Source organism: Magnolia sinica, chromosome 9 (assembly GCF_029962835.1).
Source record: "Magnolia sinica isolate HGM2019 chromosome 9, MsV1, whole genome shotgun sequence".
NCBI lineage: Eukaryota > Viridiplantae > Streptophyta > Magnoliopsida > Magnoliales > Magnoliaceae > Magnolia > Magnolia sinica.
In genome coordinates this window covers 78,583,147-78,608,024 of record NC_080581.1, presented here as the reverse complement: position 1 = coordinate 78,608,024, position 24,878 = coordinate 78,583,147, and the positions used below count along the sequence as shown (strand labels likewise).

General features: G+C 38.0%; 2 protein-coding genes and 3 long non-coding RNA genes across 5 annotated transcripts; 1 reads left to right on the top strand and 4 right to left on the bottom strand.

Annotated features, from left to right (window-relative positions):
* Nucleotides 1-3,266: 3,266 nt before the first annotated feature.
* LOC131255201 (receptor like protein 22-like) lies at nt 3,267-6,859 on the bottom strand. The gene is made up of 5 exons (XM_058255896.1): nt 6,058-6,859; nt 5,788-5,910; nt 4,638-4,828; nt 4,473-4,586; nt 3,267-4,373 (listed from the first exon to the last, which is right to left on the bottom strand). Exons 1-5 carry the CDS (start codon nt 6,857-6,859, stop codon nt 3,267-3,269), a joined length of 2,337 nt encoding a protein of 778 aa, XP_058111879.1.
* A 2,560-nt stretch (nt 6,860-9,419) lies between these two features.
* Nucleotides 9,420-15,072, top strand: LOC131255780 (uncharacterized). Its single transcript, XR_009176412.1, has 2 exons — nt 9,420-9,521; nt 14,903-15,072. It is a non-coding gene; the product is annotated as an uncharacterized LOC131255780 (long non-coding RNA).
* Nucleotides 12,387-13,117, bottom strand: LOC131255779 (uncharacterized). Its single transcript, XR_009176411.1, has 3 exons — nt 13,050-13,117; nt 12,803-12,940; nt 12,387-12,709 (listed from the first exon to the last, which is right to left on the bottom strand). It is a non-coding gene; the product is annotated as an uncharacterized LOC131255779 (long non-coding RNA).
* Nucleotides 15,073-15,179: 107 nt separating the features above from the next.
* On the bottom strand, nt 15,180-15,718 carry LOC131255778 (uncharacterized). The gene is made up of 3 exons (XR_009176410.1): nt 15,645-15,718; nt 15,454-15,541; nt 15,180-15,352 (listed from the first exon to the last, which is right to left on the bottom strand). It is a non-coding gene; the product is annotated as an uncharacterized LOC131255778 (long non-coding RNA).
* A 4,100-nt stretch (nt 15,719-19,818) lies between these two features.
* Nucleotides 19,819-21,617, bottom strand: LOC131255200 (protein FAR1-RELATED SEQUENCE 5-like). Its single transcript, XM_058255895.1, has 2 exons — nt 20,022-21,617; nt 19,819-19,881 (listed from the first exon to the last, which is right to left on the bottom strand). The coding sequence occupies exons 1-2, from the start codon at nt 21,615-21,617 to the stop codon at nt 19,819-19,821; spliced, it is 1,659 nt and encodes a 552-aa protein (XP_058111878.1).
* Between the last annotated feature and the right edge of the window lie 3,261 nt (nt 21,618-24,878).

Genomic DNA, 24,878 nt, shown 5'->3' with positions numbered 1-24,878 from the left:
TTACTGGCGCTTTTGACCGCCCATAAAAGTCATTTTTCTTGTAATATATTTAAAAATCAATTTCAAACCTCAAATAAAAAATGCAAAGAAGGATTTAAAGGTAACAGCAAGATGCATCATAAAAATTAGGGAAGAAAACCATAATGGTCCATTCATCTGGTAGTTTTCTGTTGAACTGAGTGAACGGCCGGTGGTCCAACTCAATCTATGTGTATGTCCTGCCTAGTGATGGGTTGTTCTAACTTTTTTCTTCAAGTAATCCTTGTGGTATAGGCACTAGTTTTACAAGTATGATGAGAGGTGCTTTTATCATTTTAAGATATTAATACGCGTAGCCCAGCCAAGGGCAAATGCATATACCCTGCACTCAACACCAAAGCAAACAAGACTCCTACCTGTTACACGCAACGGGTAAAACATTGGTATTCTATCTCGACCACCGAATTTCTTGTGTGACATGCACTTGGTGCAAACAACCCCATAAACAACTCCTGTAGGCTAGACTAGTAACAATGTAAAACCATGCCTAAAATTTCCAAGTTAACAATGTGTGGTTTGCATGTGTTTTGGATCAAGATGACTCTTGGAATATTATCTATTCATCCTAATTAGACTAATTTGATGACCGGATTGTATAGAATATTCACACCATTTAGGCCACACACATAACCTATGGTTGGCATCCCCTCTTACATTATTTCTTGTGTTTAGGCCAACTCAGTTGTGGATGGAGATGAATTTTTGTCTTATGCCCTAAAATTTCAGGCATACCTAATTTAGGGACTAGATGTCAGGCACACAAAATAGTGGGCTTAGAGCTCGATTGTTGTTCGAGCTGTGCTGTAGGCCCACCTTAAAGGCATGCATGAAAGTCATACATATCCATTCATCAGGTTGGCAACACTGTAGAAAACTATATATGATATAAAACAAAATTACTCAATAAGGACCTACCTTTCTAGGGATGGGTGCCATATACATTGTCACTTTAGCTATGTAAATTCCTAAATGTAAGAGAGCAACCTACGGTTGTTATGAAACTCAAGAGTTCCAAACTATGAGAAAAGCATGAAATCCTTTTATTTTTGAACGTTCCATTTCAAAAGTGCCCATGATTTGCAAATGGTCTCATTTGCCAAGCCCTCGTGTCTGTTCTATAAGCTCATGTATGGAAACACATGTTGCAACATGGGATATAAGTGTGAGATCCAATCCATCCATTAGGTTGGTCTGACCTTTTACATGTTTTCCTTAAATAAATCTGGTCCACTAAGCATGTGGCCCCTTAAAAGTAGATCAACCTGATTCTTGTGCTAGGGAATGAATATGGTGACATTTTTCTGATGGATGGTTGGATTTTGGCTTCATAGTTCCATGCTGGCATTATGGCATGTAGATGAGCTTTGCTGCTCGAGCATATGGGCTTAGCAAAGCTCTCGAAAGTTGATGGATGTGAGATTGTAAATGGGATAGAAAAAATATGATTTGTAACCCACCACCAACAACTATTAATTTGGGTATATTTGATACATCAGTCAACACTTCCTTTTCCCTTATGCTAGCTAACAGGTGTGTAGAGTTAAGCACTTGGACACAAGCATCCAGAATGAAAATTAAGCTAATAACTTATCTCTCCGCATCAGGTAGGATACATTTTTTTCCGTTTATTCTTCTTTACAAAAAGGTGGGAGCACACCGCCCGTAATTTTATTGATATGGAAAACAACCATTTACAATCCTAAGGAAAGACCAAAAAAAAAAAAAAACGAAAGAAAGAAAAAAAAAGAAAAGAAAAATCCAAACAAAGGCAAGGCTAAACCAAACAAAATCAACCACCTCAAACCAACGACATACATACCTAAACATTTCTCAGAGAAGCTAGGAGTCATGAACAACCATAACTTAAATCCACTTATGGTCAATCGCTTTAGAGCAAATATTGCAGAGGAAAAAAAAAAATCAATGAAAGCATCCTATTTATAAATTTATTGTATTCTTTCCTTCCCTTTGCCCATAATGTTAGAGTCTAGAAAAGAACTCCTGTTCTTACTTTATATCTGACTCCAAATCCTATCCACATGAATTTCTAGTCCAATTCTGAATTCGCATCTTCAAAAGTTGGTTGGCATTACTGGTGGTGGTGTAATGCATTTTCTCAATAGTGGAGGTTCATATAATCCTGAATTTTTTTGGAATGATTCATTTATAAATGTAAAAACCCATTTAATTTGTAATATGCTTCTCATAATGTGATTTTATGAAAGGTTCAATATTGATAGGAATGTTAGCTTTGTCAACTGCCAAGAAATCTCCCTTAAAATATTGATCTAATCCATCCATATGTGGGACTTCTTTTTATATTTATTTATTGCCAAACCATGGATGGGATGATTAGGTTTTTCTGATAAAATTGATTCTTTAGAACCGTAAAGCAATAGATGATGGGCCTAATAGATAGATGGCTCACTGCTGAATAGGCCTACTTTCCCATAAATTATGTTGATTGTCCACTTAATAGTTATTTTTCAGATGGTATGCTTATTGGTGGGATTTTTACATGGTGGCCTAAAAAATGTGTTATGAATGTAATGCACGACCCATATTGCTTGGTTAGACTGGCCAAGTGTTCCCTTGCAAGTATAAAACTGTATATTATGGTGCCTTTAGAGCAGATGATGATTTCCACACTTCTTTTTGGCATCACAAAAGTCCAACTCAAAAATCACCACATGATAACAAGTGATTACTCTTACACTCCACATACATAGATGTGGGAAGGTCAAAGAACTTTGAGTGATTGATTGAAAAACACAAAATATAAAAATATACATAAAACACCACTCTTCTTCGTCTGAATGTTTGCTTAGCCTACATTTGTCTAGACCATTGGGAAAAGGAAAAAAAAAAAGAAAGACCACTAGCTAGGCTACATTGGTTAGATCATCCAGCTCATAGATTAAGTTATCTTGTTGTTAAGGTGGGCCAAAATTTGAAAACAAAGAGACAGCTGAGACATTTTTTTTTTCCTTTTTTTTGCAGAAATGTGGGAGCACACCACATGTAATTTTATTTATTTGAAAATATTCTTTACAACCATTCAAGAAGGTGCAAATGCAACAAACAACTACAACACATATCATAAAAGACCAAGCAAAATACACAAAATTACCAAAAGGAGAAAACAACTAAAACTTTTTTCTTTTACCTACATTGCTGTTACAAAAAGCAAAATACGTACCCTAGCTCCAATCCTATTACCATCATTGCTATTTAGAAAACACCATGGAAGGAAAAATCAAAGAAAGCATTCCATCAACAAATATATAGAATTCTCTTCTTCCCTTCCTCCAAAGTGCTAGAGTCCAGAAAAGCATCCCTACACCTACTCCATATCCAACTCCAAATCCTAACCACATTAATTCCCAATCATATTTCCTTTCAAATTGCAATGTTGACAAAGTGGGTGATGGTGCACTCTTTGCATCTTCACATTTGTTTGATAGTGGAGGTCCACACAATCCTAAGTTTCCTTTGAATGATTCATTATTAAATGTAAGAAACTGCCGACTTTGTGGTATTTTGCCTATGAGGAAATTCTGTGAGAGATTCAACACTGCAAGGAATGTTAGCTCTGTTAGCTGCCAAGGGATCTCTTCAGACAATTTATTATGTGAGAGATCTAATGATTCTAGATCCCTTAGATTCTGTAGTGATATTGGAATTCCACCTGTTAAATCATTGTTGGACATATTAAGCACAAGGAGTGACTTTAGATCTCCAATTGATTCTGGGATATGCCCATAAAATTTGTTCCCTGAGAGATCTACTACAGTGAAGGCAGTAAGGATCTTTACCACTTCCATCATTAGCCCTTTGCTTGCTACAGACACTTTGTTTTGATAGTATATGGAACTTCTACCGTATATCATTTTTCCAAGGACCAAAGATTGGGATTTGTCGTCTTCCATCATTGCCGTCCAGCTCTTGAACATATTTGATGGCAAATTACCCTCAAAGCTATTGAAAGAGAGGTCGAAAATTTGTAACAGTGGAAAAGCTTGATTTGTTAGAAGATGCCCAATGGTGCCATGAAATTGGTTGGATCTCAAGATGAAAACACGCAACTGGGACAAAGCTTCCGACCAAAAAGGGAAGGTGTCATGTATTTGATTGTTTGCAAGGTTTAATACCTCTAACATTTTGCAATTGACCAAAGACCTTGGCACTTGACCCTCTAATTGATTCCCACTGAGATCAAGCGTTTCTATGTTACATCCCTCTTTAAATGTCTGAAGTAAGGTGCCATTGAAAGCATTTCCTTGAAGATTCAACACAATGAGGCTATGACCAATCTCACCCAAACATGGTGGAATCTGACCAATGAAGTGATTGTGAGATAAATCAAGGACTGTGAGGTATGTTGCATTGCAAACTGATCGAGGGATTTCACCACCAAGGCTATTGTTTGAAACTGAAAAGAAAAAGATGAAAGGTGGTGGGATAGGAAGTGAGCCTTCCAGCTTGTTGGAGCTAATGTCCAGAACACTGAAGTCACTCACCAAAAGATGGGGAGATGGTACTATTCCCTGCAGAACATTGTGAGATAGATTTAAATAGTTTAAAGACCCATTGCCAACCTCCCATATCCATTTGGGTATTTCACCACTAATTTTATTGTTGGAAAGGTCCAATCGCCTCAACTGCTCTTGATTTCTCAAGAAATTTGGAAGTGTGCTGATGTTGCAAGAACGTAACAACAAAGATTGAAACTGGGGGATGGAAACAAATGTGGAATTACCACTGCCATATTGGACTGACAAGTTGTTATCTGAAAGATCCAGAGAGTAAAGTTTTTTGAGGTTTTGAAATAAGCCTAGCTCCACAACACCACTGAAATTATTGGAAGAAAGGTAAAGTAGTCGAAGCTTGGTAAGTTGAAAGATAAATCTGGGTATCATCCCCTGCAATTTATTGCTATCCAAATAGAGGATCTGCAGCTGTGAAGAAGAGGCATTGTGGAATTTGCCAAGTTGACCACAGAGTTGGTTACCTGTGAGGTCCAGTGTATGTAATGATGGGAGTGAAAACAATGATGATGGAATGGTCCCATTAAACGAATTATTCCATAAGCTTATCTCTTTGAGATTCTGAAGCTCATTTCCATAGGAAGAAGGAATTGGATCGCTCAATCTATTGTGTGAAAGATACAGATATTGCAGTTTGGTAAGGTTCAAAAGTGAGGATGGTAATGATCCTGACAAGTTGCAATTCCTGAGGTATAATTGAGTCAAGAATTTGAGATTACTGAGATAATCTATTACAGAGGAGAGATCGTTATAGCTGAGGTCGAGTTCAGATAAGAAATGGAGCTGTGAAAGGGAAGAATAGATGGAGCATGAAATATCACAATCTTGTAAGATCAACTTGCGGAGACTTCCTGGGAAGCTGGGCACTGCAGAGGAGAGATTGTTTCGACTGAGGTCGAGTTCAGATAAGAAATGGAGCTGTGAAAGGGAAGAATAGATGGAGCCTGAAATATCACAATCTTGTAAGATCAACTTGCGGAGACTCCCTGGGAAGCTGGGCACTGCAGAGGAGAGATTGTTTCGACTGAGGTCGAGTTCAGATAAGAAATGGAGCCTGAAATATCACAATCTTGTAAGATCAACTTGCGGAGACTCACTGGGAAGCTGGGCACTGCAGAGGAGAGATTGTTTCGACTGAGGTCGAGTTCAGATAAGAAATGGAGCTGTGAAAGGGAAGAATAGATGGAGCCTGAAATATCACAATCTTGTAAGATCAACTTGCGGAGACTCACTGGGAAGCTGGGCACTGCAGAGGAGAGATTGTTTCGACTGACGTCGAGTTCAGATAAGAAATGGAGCTGTGAAAGGGAAGAATAGATGGAGCCTGAAATATCACAATCTTGTAAGATCAACTTGCAGAGACTCACTGGGAAGCTGGGCACTGCAGAGGAGAGATTGTTTCGACTGAGGTCGAGTTCAGATAAGAAATGGAGCTGTGAAAGGGAAGAATAGATGGAGCCTGAAATATCACAATCTTGTAAGATCAACTTGCGGAGACTCTCTGGGAAGCTGGGCACTGCAGAGGAGAGATTGTTATAGCTGAGGTTGAGTTCAGATAAGAAATGGAGCTGTGAAAGGGAAGAATAGATGGAACCTGAAGGAAGACAATCTATTAAGCTCAACTTGCGGAGAGTAGGGAGTGGCAAATCTAAGGTCTGGCCCTGCAGTAAGATGTGTACCCAGTCCAGATAGAGTTCACTCAGATTGGACAGGTTTTGGACGACTGCTCCAATGCTTGGGTTTTCGAGTTTCAGGTATTGATATCCAGAACCATTGTAATAATAATTCTTAGAAAGATCGAGAGAAACCAAAGTGGTCAAGCGGGAGATTTCCAGTGGGATTTGGCCATAAAAGGATAAGTGAGAGAGGTTGAGATGGGTCAAACTGGTGAGCTGGTCAAACCCGTAAGGGAATGGAGAGGGATCAAACTCATTGTAAGCAAGGTTAAGCCTCTGCAGGCTTCGAAGGTGAAAGAGGCTTTCGAAATCAATCCGACCAGAGATACAGAGCTCACTGAGGTCGAGACTGATCACGTGACCAGTGGGTCCATCGCACGTGATGCGTTCCCAAGAGCAGCAATCGGTATTGTTTGAATTCCAAGAGGGGAGAGTAGAGAGGGTGTAATCATCAATGAAGTTAAAACGATGCTTGAGGTGGAGTAAAGCAGAGAAGTGATGATGGTTGCATTGTTGGGTAGTGAGAAAGAGAAGAGATGATAAAAAGAAGAGAATGAGAAATGCTGGGTTGTTTTTAGAAGAAAAGAGGAGAGCCATTGGTCAATAATAGATGGGTGTTGGGAGTTTGGGATGTGTAGGAATAGGAAGCGTCAGCTTTATTTATAGACAAAAAGTGAAGAGGCTGCTACCGTTAAGAGCCGCTCGTGGTGCCCGTTTGATTTTCCAAATTCCAATATATGTGGGGCCCACCATGAAGTATGTGGCTTATCCACACCGTCCATTCATTATTTCAGCTGAATTTACTTAACTAGAAAACAATTGAGGAAGATCAAAATCTCAAGTGGACCACACCACATGGAAAAGTGAATTTAACACCTACTGTTAAAAACTTCATGGGGCCACTATTTCCTTTGGTGCGGTCCATTTGAACTTTGGATATGAATTATTTTTGGACTCAATTTCTAAAATGATCTCTTCAAATAGATGAACGGTGTGGATATAATAAATACAACATTGTGATGTCCATGCAACTTTGATCTCATTTGACGAGCTCGGCGCGCGTCAGCGGTACGGGTATTTCCAGCCAAAGCCTTTCCCATGAAGTTTCTGCGTTGTGATGCTAAGTGGGGCCCACCGTGATGTCTATGAGAAATCCACACTGTGCATCCGTTTTGAGAGATTATTATAGGACCTAAGACCAAAAATGAGATGGATCCAAAAATCAAGTGGGGCGCATGGGAGGAAACAGTAGGAATACAGTGGCCACGGTTTGAAACATTACTATGGCCAGAAAGTTTCATCTCAGGCAAACTTTTGGGTGTTTTCACTTCATCACAGTGGTAATGACCTTATAAACGGTTTGGATGGCATATAAACATCAAGATAGATTTGGATTGCATCGTTGTTACTGGATAGTGGCTGATGTTCTATAAGCCTACCGTAATGTATATTTTTTATACACTTACGTGGACAATACGACAGGAAACAATGGTGATTGACTGCTATATACGGCCTATCATGATGTACTTATTTAATCCACACTGTCCGTCCATCCATTTTGCTAAGATAATTTTAGGGTATGAGCCCAGAATTGAAGGAGATTCAATTTTCACGTGGACCATTTTAGAGGAAACAGTGGTGATTAAAGGGCCACCATTAAAAACTTCTTATGGGTTATAAAAGTTTTGGATCAAGCTGGTTTCAGTTTTTATCGTTCATCCAGGACTGTGTTCTTATCAACAGTGGATGACAAATGAACATCATGATGAGCATTATAGTGGGCATTCAATTAGCATCCTTTCTTATGGTATGGTCCACCTGAGATTTGGATACTCTTAATTTCTGGGTTCATGACCTAGAAGAAGCTGGAAAATGGATGGATGGCATGGATATATAATACATACATCAAGGTAGGCCCACGGTCATGGCCGCACCCAATCTGCAAACCTCATCCTAACCATGTAATCCGCGCTTAAGGAAATTTGTTTTTTTTTTTTTTTTCATTTTTTGTAATTTTTTATAATAATATTAATTACTAATTTTACTTTTAGATGTCTATTTAATTCTTTTTAAGCAACTTTATTAATTGGTGGATATTTTAACTATTTTAGAAAAAATTATAAGGGAAGTGGGAGAAAACTAATAGAAGGTACCTTGATAAGGTTGTACATGAGCCAAGCTAGCTCAAAAAGCTCATTTGGCTCGGCTTGACTCAACTCAAACGATGACTTGAGGTGAGCCAAGCTTTATATGACCTAGATCGTTTTAAAAATGAGCCGAGTTCAATCATAGTGGATCTTGACTTAACTCAACTCAGCTGGAAGCTTGAGCTCAAGCTTGACTCGAATATATATAATATATTATATTTAAAAATTAAAAAATTAAAACTTAAACCCTACTCTATTCGTCTGTCCCTTTCTTACTATTTTCCTTTTCTTACCTAACTTGTGCACACCTAAGCTCCGCTCTCTCCCTCTCTTGTGCTCGAGCTCCACAGTCCCCCCATCTCTCTCTCTCTCTCTCTCTCTCTCTCTCTCTCTCTCTCTCTCTCTCTCGTCTTAGCCGTCACGCCTGCACTCAGCCACTCGCTCGAGCTCTCTCTCTCAGCACCAACAATAAGGTACCTCTATAGCTTTATCTAATATATATATATATATATATATATATATATATATATATATATATATATATATATATATATATATATATATATATATAGGGAAAAGGTACTATACGCTCGACCTTACCATAGCACTCCGTAAGGTCGAGCGCTGTCAACTTGCTAGCCGTCGGATGGAGAAGTTTGAAATCAACGGTGGGCGTCAAGGCGGAATTTCCCCGTGACAGACCGGTCGTTCCGGTTACATTGAATCCCAAACCCTGCAACCTTCTCTCCGTCGCCCTCAGTACCAGCCCCATCTCTCCCTCAATCCCTGCCATGAGCGACGACCGCGTGCAGCCCTCTCTCTCCACCACCAGCAACGTTCGCCTCCACCTCTGATTCGTGGCCACTTGTTAGTTTAAACATCAATCTCTCTCTCTCTCTCTCTCTCTCTCTCTCTCTCTCTCTCCCCCTCAATCGGTACCACAAGCCGCGTCCGCCTCCACCTCTCTCTCCCTCCTCTCCCTCAATCGGTACCGCCAGCCGCGACCGCCTCCACCTCTCTCTCCCTCATTCCCTACCACCACACCGTGCAGCCTCAGATTACAGGTAAGACCCCTACCACCACGCTGTGCAGCCTCGGATTGAGCCTTACAGGTAAGGCCCCTGTATTTTGGTTTTTTTTTTTTTTTTTTTTCCAGATTGAGATGCTCTGGATCATGTGTTTGATATATTTCTCGTCCATTCAAACATTGAAAATTCCAAATTTTGATTTTATAAGATCTTATTCTCGTCTGGATGAAATCTGATTTCTAAGAATCAAAATGGATGGTTGCGGTTAGACCTACAATCATGTTCCTTCAGTAGTGTAAATTCGATGAAGATGGTATCTCCTCTATCCCATCTCCAATAAAGGGGAGGCCACTGAGTCTTCTTCTAATCACACTCTTAACGGCTGTGATTGGAGTAAAGAGAGTTGCTCAATTAGGCAGACCACACAAATAGAAGGAGAGGAGATGAATTTCTCATATTTTTTTCTTTTCTGCTGTCTTTTCCTCTCTTGGCTTTAGATGTCCAAGTAGGGTTGGACGTGTGACCCTTATGACCCACCTCTGTTGGGGACAGGATCATAAATAGGAGGCTCCTAGGGTATCTCTTGGAGAACCACTTTCAGTTCTCATTCCTACAAATGTATTTGCAGCATATGCCATACATTAGCAAATGTCTGTTAACCTATCTCTTACATGCACCCAACATTCCCACTATGAGTAGTGTCTACTCTTGGCTCAAAATCCCATGTGAGAACAATAGGTGGACAGCTAAAAGCTTACCATTGAATTTCCATAAAGATAAAAATACTTAAATGGTGAAATAAAAATATCTAACAATTAAAAAAAAATGATGGAGAAACCTTGTGAAAACAATTTGAGGTGTCAGGAAACTTTAAAAGGCTCGATGGAGGTGTTAATTTATAAGATGTATCTAGAAAGTCCTGGGAAAACTAATGGATCTCATGTTAGTGTATATGAGGCTTTCATGGAATCCTAATGTAGGTGGTAGACATTCCCATCCATGTGTCAGCTGCTAAGTGACTTAAGAATTAGTTAAAACCAGTGTGTGATCAAGTTAATTCCATCCAAGGATAATGAACCTCATGGTTAGGAGACTTGATCCAATCCTCCAATAGGAATATTCAATTTAGCCTATCACTAGTACTCATGAACAAAGTGAACATCTACAGTCCTTTGTGATGAAGGGCTTATGCAATAAGATGCTTGATAGTGCATGTGTTGTGCAATCCGATCCATCCATCAGGTGGGCCCAACCGTGTAAATGCTCTTGTTTGTCTCAAATTCAACTCATAACCTAGATCCAAAGAAACTATGGGCACCTGAACCTTGTATTTTTAATTGGTGAAGCCAGTAACCTTGTTGACTTGGACAGTGGCAGAAGATTGCTAGTGGCCCTGTATTATTGTATCTAGTGCTAACACTTGTTCCCTAACCTGAGATTCTAGCAAATATCCTAATCATGTTAAGCATACTTCTTGAAATTGGATCTACTTGTTGATGTCAGAAATGTAACAGAAGCAAGTTACATAGGAACCATGAGAAAGAAAAAGTTATCTCTATGATGCAAAACCATAACAGAATTCACAATTGCAATAGACTGAATTTTCTATCTCTATTGATAACACCACCAGAATCTACTTCTGGCAGCTTCTCTTACGTCAAAGCCTTGGTTTCAGGTAATTTAGTGTCTTTTTCTAAAACTCTATCATTCATCTCTTAGTGAACAATTGCAATAGACTGAATATTTCATACTTATGTGATAAGGGACAAGAAAATCAAACATGATGCGAGGTGTCTTTAATAGAGGTTACCCAAACCTACTGTCTTGGCTCTATGATCAGATTGAGAAGCAAATATTTATCCAATTTGACATGTTGGTTTGGCTGTTACTCTCAAATTTAAGCAAATTGTTTTGAGCGTTTAGGTATTGTTGGAATGGCATTACTTTCCAGTAGCTCGTAGGGATGGAGTTACATTTTCCGCACTCGCCTTTTTTTATTTCAAAATTCTCACAGCCCATAATGTTGAGCTTGCCAGATCCCACTGGTGGCAACTTGAAAAAAGAAAGAAAGAAAGAAAGAAAGAAAATATGATAAATTTCATAGAAGAGTTGGAACTGGCCCTATGTGCTGATGATTCTGGACCAGTTGCCAAATTTCATTTAAATGCTGGAGATGCTCTTGCACAGATTCTGAAAATATCATGAAGTCATCAATATAATTGGTGATGAAATGATTTGAAATTTTCATCCATTTGCCTTTGGAATTGGGACAGGAGACTCTTTTTCAGTCCAGATGGTATTACTAGTCATTCAAAAAGCCCAATGGGTGTAGTTCAAGCCCATTTTGTCAATAATGGGTAGTAATGCCATTTGGATTAAACATTCATTTTTTCAATCACATTCAATTGAGAATTTGATGCATTCTATGCAATCTTAGACAATGAGATTTGTTGGAGTTATTAACTTGTCACTGTGTTTTTCTACAAACTTGATTAGAGCCTATGTATCTACACTCTTCTTTTATTGACAACAATCTTTGTCAGGCATTCACATCTTGTTATCATTCCTGGTCTCTTCCTCATATATGTTCTTTCCAAATTGCACTAACAACGTATCTCTTCTTTCGAACATCTCAAAATCCTCATTAGCAGTTCACCAGTTTTTGAGACCTTCAACATTAACTTTTTTGTATGCTAAATCTGCAAATGATTTACAGCCTGTTTTAATTAGACTAAAAAATTAAACATAACATTACTAAACTTAAAAATAAATCTCTTAGTTGTATCCAAGAGTGCTGGACAGAGAGACAGACATATGTCAACACTTGACATAGCTTAATTTCAAAAGAAGTGCCATCTCTTTGTTACATAGGTTTGGATGCATCCCTTGTTCTTTACATAAGTTTGGAACTTTGGATGCGTCCCTTATTCTTTACGTAAGTTTGGAACTTTGGATGCATCCCTTGTTCTTTACATAAGTTTGGAACTTTGGATGCATCCCTTGTTCTTTCTCCACATATCTTTTTGAATTTATTAAAATCACAGGAAATACAAGCTTTTCCATAATTTCAATTTCTGTACCACAAACATTAGTCTTTTAAAAGAAATACAAGCTAAGTTTGCAAAAATATGGTAAAGCATAATGCATGAAGCTTTTATCAAATTATGGAAAAATGGTAATTAATAATCTAGGAGTAATTAACCATCATTCGAGCTATTTGACTTTGCCTTAGCTTCCACTGCTTTCACACCTCCAGAAACAACATAGTTACGCTACCATTATGGAATGAATTTAATGTCAAATATTGAGAAATAAAGAAAGGCTTGCTAAATTGGATAAAAGAAAATACTCAATGACAATCTCACTGGACAGAGGAAGTTTGCAATTTGATCTTTATTTTTCTCATCTACTTCTTCATTAGCTGCATCGCATAACAGCTGGACCTTTTCTGAATCTAGTTCTATGACACCAACCATAGTACTGTTAGCAGCATCTGCAACTTCCTGAAGAAATTGAAGAAGTATCATTGACTAGCAAAATGTCTTGAATCTATCAATACCAGGTTTTGCAAAGTGAAACTATTGATCATCTACCTATGGAAAGAGAAACTACCCATTGAGCCAGTTTAGATGCCCACCTACATAGCTTCTCCTCTGACCTTGACCAGCCTGAGTCCATCCTCGAAAAGGATCGGTCTGATTTTTATATCATGTTTCAGTTTTGGTGGTGAGTGGGTGATGTTACTAAGCTTGGCATCTTGGTAGTATCTCTACTATAATCTATATACTATCAAAACGTACTGTGATAGCATTTTCTGTAGTTCTAGATGAAGGCTAGTTCATTTATTTTCTTGTGCTTGAGACCCAAATCAATATCAGTTTTTGCATTTAAAAGAAAAAAAGGTTTGTTTTATCTGTTTTTTTTTTTTTTGTAAAATTTACTTTTGTATTTTTAATTGGTGAAGCCACTAACCTTGTTGACTTGGACAGTGGCAGAAGATTGCTAGTGGCCTTGTATTATTGTATCTAGTGCTAACACTTGTTCCCTAACCTGAGATTCTAGCAAATATCCTAATCATGCTAAGCATACTTCTTGAAATTGGATCTACTTGTTGATGTCAGAAATGTAACAGAAGCAAGTTACATAGGAACCATGAGAAAGAAAAAGTTATCTCTATGATGCAAAACCATAACAGAATTCACAATTGCAATAGACTGAATTTTCAATCTCTATTGGTAACACCACCAGAATCTACTTCTGGCAGCTTCTCTTATGTCAAAGCCTTGGTTTTAGGTAACTTGTCTTTTTCTAAAACTATATCATTCATCTCTTAGTGAAATTGGTTATTGTTAGTATATGAGAGACATTATTATAATTTCTATCAGGGCATGTACTACAATGGTAAGAAATGCCATTATTGTAATTTCTTTTCTTTTCCTTCTAAAAAAAAATTTGGACTATAGCTACAGCTATTAACCGTCACTTTTAATCTGGAAACCGTAGCTGTTACTAACCTCCGCCTATTCGTACGATTAAATACAAATATAATCCGTAGCTATATGTCTTTTGAGTTATGGAGAATCTAGCTACGGATTTAAGCCGTATCATTTATTCGTAGCCATATCTTTAAGACCTATGGGTAGATACGGATTGCTACAAATGTACTGCGGCCTTTATCCGTAGATTTTTCCACTTTCTCTGTTAGTATAAGTGAATACAATCTGTTGCATAAATTGTATTTTTGATTTCATACTTTTAGGGCACCTTTGGGCGTCCGTGGTGGACCCCATGTACATGATATGTTGGGGGTCACCACTTTAAATTTCTAAACTATACATATTTCTAGAAAATTGATATTTTACTTTGGCCAAAATGAGATCCATGTGATCGGGAATCAAATCCCAAAACGGGACAAGTTGAACATAGTGAGCCACTAACATTTTGTAAATAAGCAGTTTTCCAGAAGGTGTTTCTTAAGTCAAGGTTGCAAGTGGTGATTGGATATGCTTATTCATTTAGTGGTTTGTAGAGATGCCTGTCAAGTTCTCTCTCTCTCTCTCTCTCTCTCTCTCTCTCTCTCTCTCTTTTGCTTTTGTTTTTCCTTTCATTAAATTTTTTTTGAAAGCTTCCATGTTAAAAGATGTACCATTACTTGGTTGTTTCATCTGCAAAGAAAGATGCCTGGAATGAACATTGCCATCTTAATTTGCTATGCTTACTGCTGCAATACAAAGCTGCTATGCAAGAAATCCTTTGTTATGTTAGCATGACCATGAGTTGTAACATGCATGCTTTACTTTGGGCTACAGGCTGTGTTATTCTTTTCGCTTACTAGCATAGAGCCATCTCAGGCCTGTTGTAGAATTATTCTGCAAGAATCCTTTCGCTCACCCATATTGAACGTAACTTCACTGCAATGTAACCACAAATGTGTTGTTTTTATAAGAGATGTTTGTTTCTTGCAGGGGCCAAGGAGCAGCAATAGCTCTTCATCAAATCCGGAATCCAAAACTAAAGACAAGTGTGCTGTAATGTAAAGAAAGCATTTGTATATGATGTATTTCCCTCCCAGTTTTGGCCAATTTGTTGTAATACATGATAAGAACATCACCTAAGCAATCATCATTTGTGTGAATTTCCAATCAGCTTTTTTTTTTTGTTATGTAAATAAAATAAAAATTATCTAAAGCAATAGCCTTGTTAAAGGACTTTCATTTCGAGATAAGCCAAACATCACCATATGTTCATCATACAACCTCATCATCCAACTGGGTTGGGAAGGGTCTTCTCATCTGAATGGTTTTCGAGATATGACCTTCAAAAGTGGGGGCCCATAGTATCAATGGTCTGGATCGCTGAAGCACAGTTCTGTTGACACAAACTGCAAACTGGAGGATACCATCCATGTACATGGTCTGCAGATATCAAAACACCAATATCAGAGGCTATCAAGAAATGTGTGTATTAGAAGTAGCAATTGCCTCATGTTGTCAGGCAAAATAGACATGTCCCAAACCTGTTGACAAAGGCGGTCGAACGATGACCTGTCAGCCTTGAATAGCAGTGCCTTTGTTATTGTAAACTTGCATTGAATGATCTCAGATCTGCACAAAAACAAAAAGTACTTGAAATTGGTAAAAAATAGAAGAGAACAAAAATGCAACCCATGAGCAAGTCAGCACATTGAACGACATGATAGGCACGTACTTATGCTGCAATTCATTTCTAGCCTCAATTAGGCAATTTGCAAACTGGCCAACCTGCACAATGAGAAGCTCTCCACAAGCCTTGCAGGGATGCCTGCCTCACCAGACCTTTTCAATGCTACCAGCTGCATCTTACAAACCCATGAGAGGTTTCCCATACATCACTACCACCACCACCATCATCCACACCATTCATATCAAATGAAAGATGGAGCTTACATGCTTGGAGGGAAGACTAGCTGTAGCTCTTTTGATAGGAGCTGCAGCCAGATCAGCTACAGCAAGGAGAATGGTCTACAATATGGTGGAGGTGAACAGATGGGGGTGAATGACAGCTATTTCTACAGCTGTGGTTGGCAAGAAAAATGGTGGAGGTGAACATAACAACATTTGATTGGATGACATGCCACTATTAAAAATAGAACTCATCTAAAGCATGTTCATAAGGAAAGTATATTAAATGGACTGGCTAGATGGTGTCGGGGCTATTGTGATGTATGTGTTTTCTGCGTACACGCATTCATTCATCCGGCTCATTTTAGGGGATGCTAAAAAAATAAAGCAGATGAAGAGGTTAAGTGAACTATGCCACAAGAAAATATGGTGGTTGAATACCCACTATTAAAAACTTCTTAAGAGCCCCAAAAGTTTTGGATCAAGGTAGTATCTGTGTTTTTCCTCCCACGGTGACCTTATCAACAGGTTTGATGGCAAATAAACATTACAATGGTCCTCCTACGATTTCAATGGTGAGTGTCATTATTCTGTTATTTTTTTAGTATGGTCCACTTTAGCTTTGGATTTACTTTATTTTTAGACACATGCTTTAAAATAAGTTAGCAAATAGACAAATGTCATGCATATAAAACAAACACATCATGGTGGGCCCACAACACCCATCACTATCTAGCTGGGTGATGTTGGGGTCACTCCCCCCAATCTCCTTCCGTTTCACCCTATCGACTAGGCCCATTTTTATTAAGGTCAGTGGTGTAATCAAATGCCGCCACGTTGTGGCTGGACAGACATGGATAAAAGCAGCGGCTGTAATTCTTATACCTCAACATAAAGGTTACCTTGTACGAGAATCAAGCTGATTTATTTGATAGGTGGGCCATACCAATAAAATCAATGCATGACCAGGGATCTATGCCAACGTACAGATCTTGCCACCCAGTGTCCAGTGAATCTGCCTGCCTTTCTCACCAAGTAATCTTCAGTGCGACAGCCACCTTTTGCACGGGTTCGGACGTCCTGCACATGCAATCTTTTGGGAAAAACTGTTGGATGGTCATGTTTCAGTGACATGCAACCACAGTATTCCAACCTTTCCACACTGCACCATTTTTCTTAACATTGCCATCTTTTAATTCTACTTTTCTAACTGAACCCAATGACAGAATAAAAAAATGCAAGAAAACAAGGAACCAGTGGAATAAATTTCCTATTGATACTGGATACACTACAAGCAAATTTTTGGTCATAATTTGAAGTATGAATACTTTTTTTCAGTAACTAGAAAAACAAGGCCATCAAAAAGAAATCTGAAAAAAAACAAAAAAACAAAAATTAAAGAAAACTTGGTGATAATCAGCATACTTAGAACCTGCTAAGCAGGTTGTTGTCATGGGTTTGAGCACCCATTATGGTGAAATTCCACTGTGTGGTGTGAGTGCGTGTGTAAAAAAATAAAAAATAAAAGTACAATTGACCATTTTCTCCGATTTAATAAAGTGAACTCATGAATTTGCTGCTGTAAAAAAGAAATCTCAACTTGTAAATGTAGTGCTCTACAAAAGTAGGCTGCATCTGGCAGTGCCAACTAATTCAATTGCATTAATTACTCAGGGAAGTGGAAACAACCAAACTAATTCAATTGGGTGAGCGTTTGCAATTCCACTTGGTTTCATAAAGGAAGTTCCAAATGAATCCTTATGAAATCAGTGTGCTTAATCGAATTGATAGAAATCTGAACTAAGCCAAATACTTAGAAAAAGGTCGTTTATTGATTGGATGAGTGTTTATCAGTTGTGTATCTAAATGCAGTCTCAGTAGAATCAGTGTTCTAAACTAAATTGATAGTGAACTAAACTCAGAAATTTAGTTACAATTCTATTGCTTATTGATTGTGTTTGTAATTCAAATCACTTGCATATCCAAAGTTCCAAACACAGCCTTAGAGAATCAGTGCACTGAATTGAATCAACACTGAACTAAACTCAGCAAATTTCATAGTATGAGCAAAAGGTTAAACAAAGATGTCGACAGCCAAACAATAAATACAATTACTGATCAATTCCTTAACATAAATATCACACATAAAACTTGTTTGATTACTTGTAATAAGCATAACAGTTAGACTGCAGATCTGTTTTACATACATTGGCTTTCTAACTGAATACATGGATAAAGCTACAAACAGCTAGTGAAGTGATCATTCTAGCTGATGAACTCACAAGCGATGAGGAACATCTATGCTCAATTTGAAGAATCCTTTTTGAAGAAAAAAATTGCCCATCCTTGACAAACAAGAGACGTATTGACTCATATCAAATGAAAGATAGAGCTTACATGCTTGGAGGGGAGAATAACTGTAGCTCTTCTGATGGGAGCTGCAACCAGATCAGTTACAGCAAGGAGAATGGTCTACAATATGGTGGAGGTGAACAGACGGGGGTGAATGACAGCTATTTCAATGGTGGGTTGGATGAAACCCAAAAGATATTCAATGGCTTCAATGGGCCGTGGGGATAAGTTCCATTAGAGTATGGTTATGAATGATAGCTTTTTCTACGATGCAAGTGCAATGATGTTGGAGGGAACAAAGCCCAAGGGAGGGATATGTACAGCTGACTGTAAAATCATAAATTGGATTGTTCCGGTCTATGAAAGACAAGGGAAAGCACAAAATCTTGCAATCATACCAAGTCAATTAATATTTCTCACTTATTTACTTCTATGTATGTTATTAGAAAAAAGAAAATGTTATTCAAAATTTCAACGACCTTAAAACACCGATCAACAATGGTTGAATGTTTCACTGTCCTTGAAACATGCATGCAAATATTTTATAATAAGAATATGAAAATCGAAAAAATAAAAATAAAAAATGCACGTTATTGCCATGAAAATGAAATCAATCCACATCGTCGACATTAAGAGTAGTGGATGCTTCAATCTTCCGTGATCTATAATAGGTATCTTCTTAGTAAACAATTTCAAGTTATTCCTGCATACAAAACGACCAGAAAAATTTTCAGTTATACATCCATTGAAACTTAACTATATGCATGAAAAGGAAAAGAACCAAAAAAATGTAGTTATCAAAAGGAAAAGAACATATATTTAAGTTATTGTTTTAATAAAAGGGTTAGAATTCGTACATGTAGCCGATGGCGCAAGCTTGTAGACATTTAAAACACCATGCCTTTGGTACCGATCAATCTAATCATGTGAGATTATATAAGTACGTGAAAATCGAAAGTATATATTAAGCATTCATTAATAAATGCCTTGATTGTTATTTTTTAATTACCTTGATTTAACATCCTACCACGACCCTGTACTATATTTTTTCCTCTTGGCCTACCAACTGCTTTTCCCTTTCCTCTTTCAACGTTACTGCCATAACTGTGGAGATAATGAATGTAGTTTAAAATAATGCAATGTATGTAAGAAATCAAATAAAAATACAAGAAAAAAATATATACCTGGCTTCTTCAGATGCATTATCAAGTTGGTTATATATAGGACAATTTCGTTTATCATGCCCAATTACCCACTTGTTACACCCACGACATAACTTACTATTCTCCTCCCTGCCAGATTTAAATCTTTTACTCGTTCGGCCTTTAGTACTAACAACCATCGGATCAAGTACTACGTAAGAGTTCTTAGAATGTGCATTGAACAATAGATTGCTTTCACCACCCTCAACATTCTTATCAATATTGGTTTCTTCTTCGACTCCACATTTTTGACGAACATTTGCAACCAAATCTTCTAAAGCTGATAACACAGGTTCCATTATTTCTGGAGTCCTCGTTCCTTCATTTATTAAATAGTTCATCATACGAGACATTTTATTGCGCCCCAAGATGGTTGACTCGTCAATGTTTGAAGACAGAGGAGTTGAGTCACTTTTATTTTTTTCTTTCGCATTTCGTGTCCACCTTTTAAGTATATAATGAAAAGGCATTTTTATGATGGATTCTTCCTTGAACACTACTAATAAATGCCTGCAAACAATCCCACAAAATTCGAAGCTCTGACAAGTACAAGAACCAAACCGTTCATCATGGTTCCAAATAATTGTATACATTTTATCATTCCTTCTATAGTCGAATATATTATATTTACTTAATGGTCCTTCCCTTACCACCAACTTATTAACAAGTAAAGCACTTGCCTTCACCTCTACTTGAAAGTCATAAAATACTTCTCTTGTATAAATTTTTGCCATCTCTATTTCAATATCAATCGAGGTTATTGCTACAGGTATACTATATAAAGTGTCACAATCCAATTTTAACTCATTATGCCGACGTTTTTGTAAAGCGCGATCATATCCTTCTGCAAATTCTAATAACGTTGACTTATGACTTACAAAATAATCAAAGAAGGCATTCATACCTTCACTCCGTTGTGTCGTTGACATCCCTGCATAAAATGTTTTCTTGACATAAGCTGGAATCCACATTTTACGTATCGTGTACAAATCTTGTAACCATTTATTTTCTTCAAGATTATAATCTACAATCATTTTCGACCATAATGCATCAAATTCGGCTTCCTCATCGCACATATATACACAATTTCTCCAATCAGTGTTGAATGATGGGTTCTCATTAATTACTTTACCTAACTTCTTTGGAAGCTTCTGAACAATGTGCCACATGCACAACCTATGCTCGGTATTCGGAAATACACTTGCAATTGCAGCAGCAATTGCTGGATCCTGATCTGTGATTATGGCCTTTGGAAGCTTCCCACCCATAGCTTGTAACCATGATTGAAATAACCATTCGAAATCTTCAATGGTTTCACCAAATAGAAGCCCGGCACCAAACAAGATAGATTGCTTATGGTGGTTGACTCCGACAAATGGACCAAATGGCATATCAAATTCATTTGTCTTGTATGTTGTGTCAAAACATACAACGTCACCAAAAGCTTCATAGTCTATTTTTGAAATATTATCTGCCCAAAAACAAGATGTCAATCTACATTCATTGTCAATTTGGATTGCATAAGTAAAATTATCATCATTCCTCTGTTTATTTTGAAAGTAAAGAAGCAACTCTTGAGCACTTTTACCATGTTTGTCACGCCTTTGAATTTTTAAAGCATTTCTTGCATCTTCATCAATAAAACCCATTTTCTCAGGTCCTCCAGCTTCATTTGTAAAAAAATTTAACACCTTAGCTGTGCCAATACCTGCTTTTCTCATGTTATCCATGACAACCTTATGAGAATCTGTAAAATGTCGATGTGATCGTAAACAATGAACCTTACTTGGACTCATTAAATTGTGACTATGTGCTTCCACAAATGTCTTAACTTCCCATCTATCTGATCCATTCTTGTGAACTACAATCTTTGCCTTGCAATCACATCTTGTCATGGCTCTTGGTCTCTTTTTATGATCTGTTGCTTCTATATGCTTGCGATGTCGATACCCTTCCTTAGAACATATAAAACTTCGCATAATTATTTCACCTGTTTTCATACTATTCCGCGTTGAACCTTTTCGTATACTAAATCCACACCATCTAGCATATTCATTGTAGAAATCATATGCAACATTTTCAGAAATGAACACCATACCAACTATTGGTTTCACTTCCTTGGGTGCCTCTGGAATGAAATCATATGGATGTGAGATTGTTTCTTCATTATGATTTGTCTGGTGTTCATTATGATTTGTCTGGCGTCCATTATGATTCTCTACACCTGCATTAGGTTGTGACTCCATTTCCCCAACTACAAGTTCAAAGTAAACGTAAATTCGGTTAATCAAAAGCTACGAAATAAATGTGAGGGCACAAAAATTACTATTTATAAATGAAGAAGAAAAAATATATTAAAAAAAAAAAACAATAACAACCCTTAGCTTAATCTAGTGAATCATATTGGCATATTCTACAAAAGTATTAAATTACTCTCTTCTATATAATTTTAGGAATTGAAATCAATGAGCATGCAAAAAAAAATTATTTAATTGTAGAAACTTAATGATGAAGTAACCCTTGAATCAGCCCAATTAATCACTAATCAGGAGAAAGCAATAACTATTCTGTTTTCAAAACATAAGACTAGTAGAAACATGAGAGAGAGAGAGAGAGAGAGAGAGAGAGAGAGAGAGAGAGAGAGAGAGAGAGATGCCACTAACATATAAAACTTCCTTAGAACATATAAAACTTCCTTAGGCATGTGGCTCTTGGCCTCTTTTTATGATCTTTTTAAAAAAAAAAAAGTTCAAGCAGGCAACCCAAATGCTAGGTTGTCACATGTTGGGCTAAACTTCATTCATACCTCAAGCAGCCAACCCAAATGCCAGGTTGCCACATGTGGGGCTAGCAAACCTTTATCTTAACAATTTGGCTGTATGAGCCAAATTGTCATTGGGAGCATAATACACCTGTTGTTTGGGCAGCATGGAAAACAGAACCTGCATTAAATGGGCATTTGCTCTTCTTCTTTCTTTTCATTTTTTTAATTCTACCACCCAGAATCACAAGTCAGATGAGAACTGTTTTGTAGCACATCTCATCACCCTTGGGAACTATGGTCACCCAAATAGATTCCACAAGCCTCTCATTCAAGCATTTAAAAAAAAAAAAAAAAAAAAACAGAGAGAGAGAGAGAAGGTAGTGGAGTCATTTGATCCTATGGCAGAATATGACAGTTGATATGCAGATGCTCAAATTGTACATGTGACATACATTAACTCAAATTAAACTGACTAAATTATCGAACCCACTGTCCCGTAGTCAGTCCCAAATTCAGGTTGGTTGAATAACCTAACCTCTGATTCGTGGCCACTTGTTAGTTTAAACATCCAATAATTGTGTGATCATCAAATAACCAGAATAAGATTTTGAGCCTTCAATTTCGAGATTTGAGGGCAAGTGGCCTGATTTAGGAAAATTTTGGGAAATTTGAAATTTTCCAAAATTTCTACCAAATTACTTGCAATCTTACTCTCCAAACATGAATTGAAACATGGATGAGGCCTGATCTATTGATTTATGATGTTTTTGTGAAATTTCAGGAAAAAATTTATATATATACATTCTTCAGGATTGCAAATTCTTCATGATTGCAAATTTATGGTTATGAGAAAACATGCAGCCACTCCACATTCAGAAAAAAAAAAAAAAAAAACCTGCATACAAATTATTCTTGTTGATGTTAATGGAACTTGGAACCCCGGCCCATGACTGTGGAGAGTTCCGTTTGTCACAAAAGCTTGACCGCATTATTGTGGAATCACCAAAACATGTGTATTTTCATTGTCCAAACACTAGAAATATATCAAACACATGATCCAGCGCATCTCAATCTGGAAAAAAAAAAAAAAAAAAAACCAAAATACAGGGGCCTTACCTGTAAGGCTCAATCCGAGGCTGCACAGCGTGGTGGTAGGGGTCTTACCTGTAATCTGAGGCTGCACGGTGTGGTGGTAGGGAATGAGGGAGAGAGAGGTGGAGGCGGTCGCGGCTGGCGGTACCGATTGAGGGAGCGGAGGGAGAGAGAGGTGGAGGCGGACGCGGCTTGTGGTACCGATTGAGAGAGAGAGAGAGAGAGAGAGAGAGAGAGAGAGAGATTGATGTTTAAACTAACAAGTGGCCACGAATCAGAGGTGGAGGCGAACGTTGCTGGTGGTGGAGAGAGAGGGCTGCACGCGGTCGTCGCTCATGGCAGGGATTGAGGGAGAGATGGGGCTGGTACTGAGGGCGACGGAGAGAAGGTTGCAGGGTTTGGGATTCAATGTAACCGGAACGACCGGTCTGTCACGGGGAAATTCCGCCTTGACGCCCACCGTTGATTTCAAACTTCTCCATCCGACGGCTAGCAAGTTGACAGCGCTCGACCTTACGGAGTGCTATGGTAAGGTCGAGCGTATAGTACCTTTTCCCTATATATATATATATATATATATATATATATTATTAATTAAATATTTGATTTAGGAGTTAGGTCGAGTGTGGGTTGGGTTAGTTAGGTCGGGTGGCTAGGTTGAGTCAGGTGTCGATTGCGTCAGGTTATTGGGTTGAGTCGAGTGTTGGGTTGGGTTGGGTTGGGAGCAGGCTCGACTTGACTTGATGTAAGCTCGCATCGACTCAATCCACTAGCTCACATTGAGCTCGACTCAAAAGGTTTAACAAATAATCCAAGCTCCATTGCTAAGCTCGAGGCTGAGATTGAGCTTGAAGAGAGCACGGACGAGTCAAACCAAGCTTGGCCTACCTCGAATCAACTCGCCTCGATGTACAGCCTTACAATAACTTCATTGAGGAAGTATCTTAACAAAAATTTAATTTATAAAGGTATCAGGATGTAAATGCCACCTTAATAAGGTACCATTTTGTAAAATTCCTTTGATAGAATTTAAATAAGGCGCATGACAAAAACAGTGAGGATGGAACATCAACGGTTGAAATGATCTTGGGTTATCGAAGTTTTAGATCATGCTAATACTTTTGTATTTTCAGTTCCTCCTAGTAAAAGTGACTTTATGAACACTATAAATGATATATAAACATGATAGAACTGAGGAGATTTCAACTGTAGGCATTTTCCTACTCGCTTTTTCTTGCTGTATGGCCAACTTGAGTTTTGGATCTATCTCATAACAGAGTCTGTTAAAATGGATGGACAGGGTGGATTTCTAACTAACATCACAGCCGGCCCCACCTAGCTAGCTTCTGAGTAGGGAACTTTGGGCTACTTTTTCCTGTTTTGCTGCCACTTAAAGTTTTGGATCTGCCTCATTTTTGGGCTCATGCCCTAACAAAACCTTGAAAAATGGATGGACGGAGTGGATTTCTCACAAACATCACAATTTGGCCCCACTTAGCTTCTAAGTACAGGAACTCCCAACCGCAGTCTATCCAAGCAATCCACATACTGGATTTAGATATTTAGACGGTCCCGATCCTTTTAGGCAACATAGATAGATAAGGTGGATTTCTCACAAATTTCACATTGGCCCACTTAACTTCTGAGCATA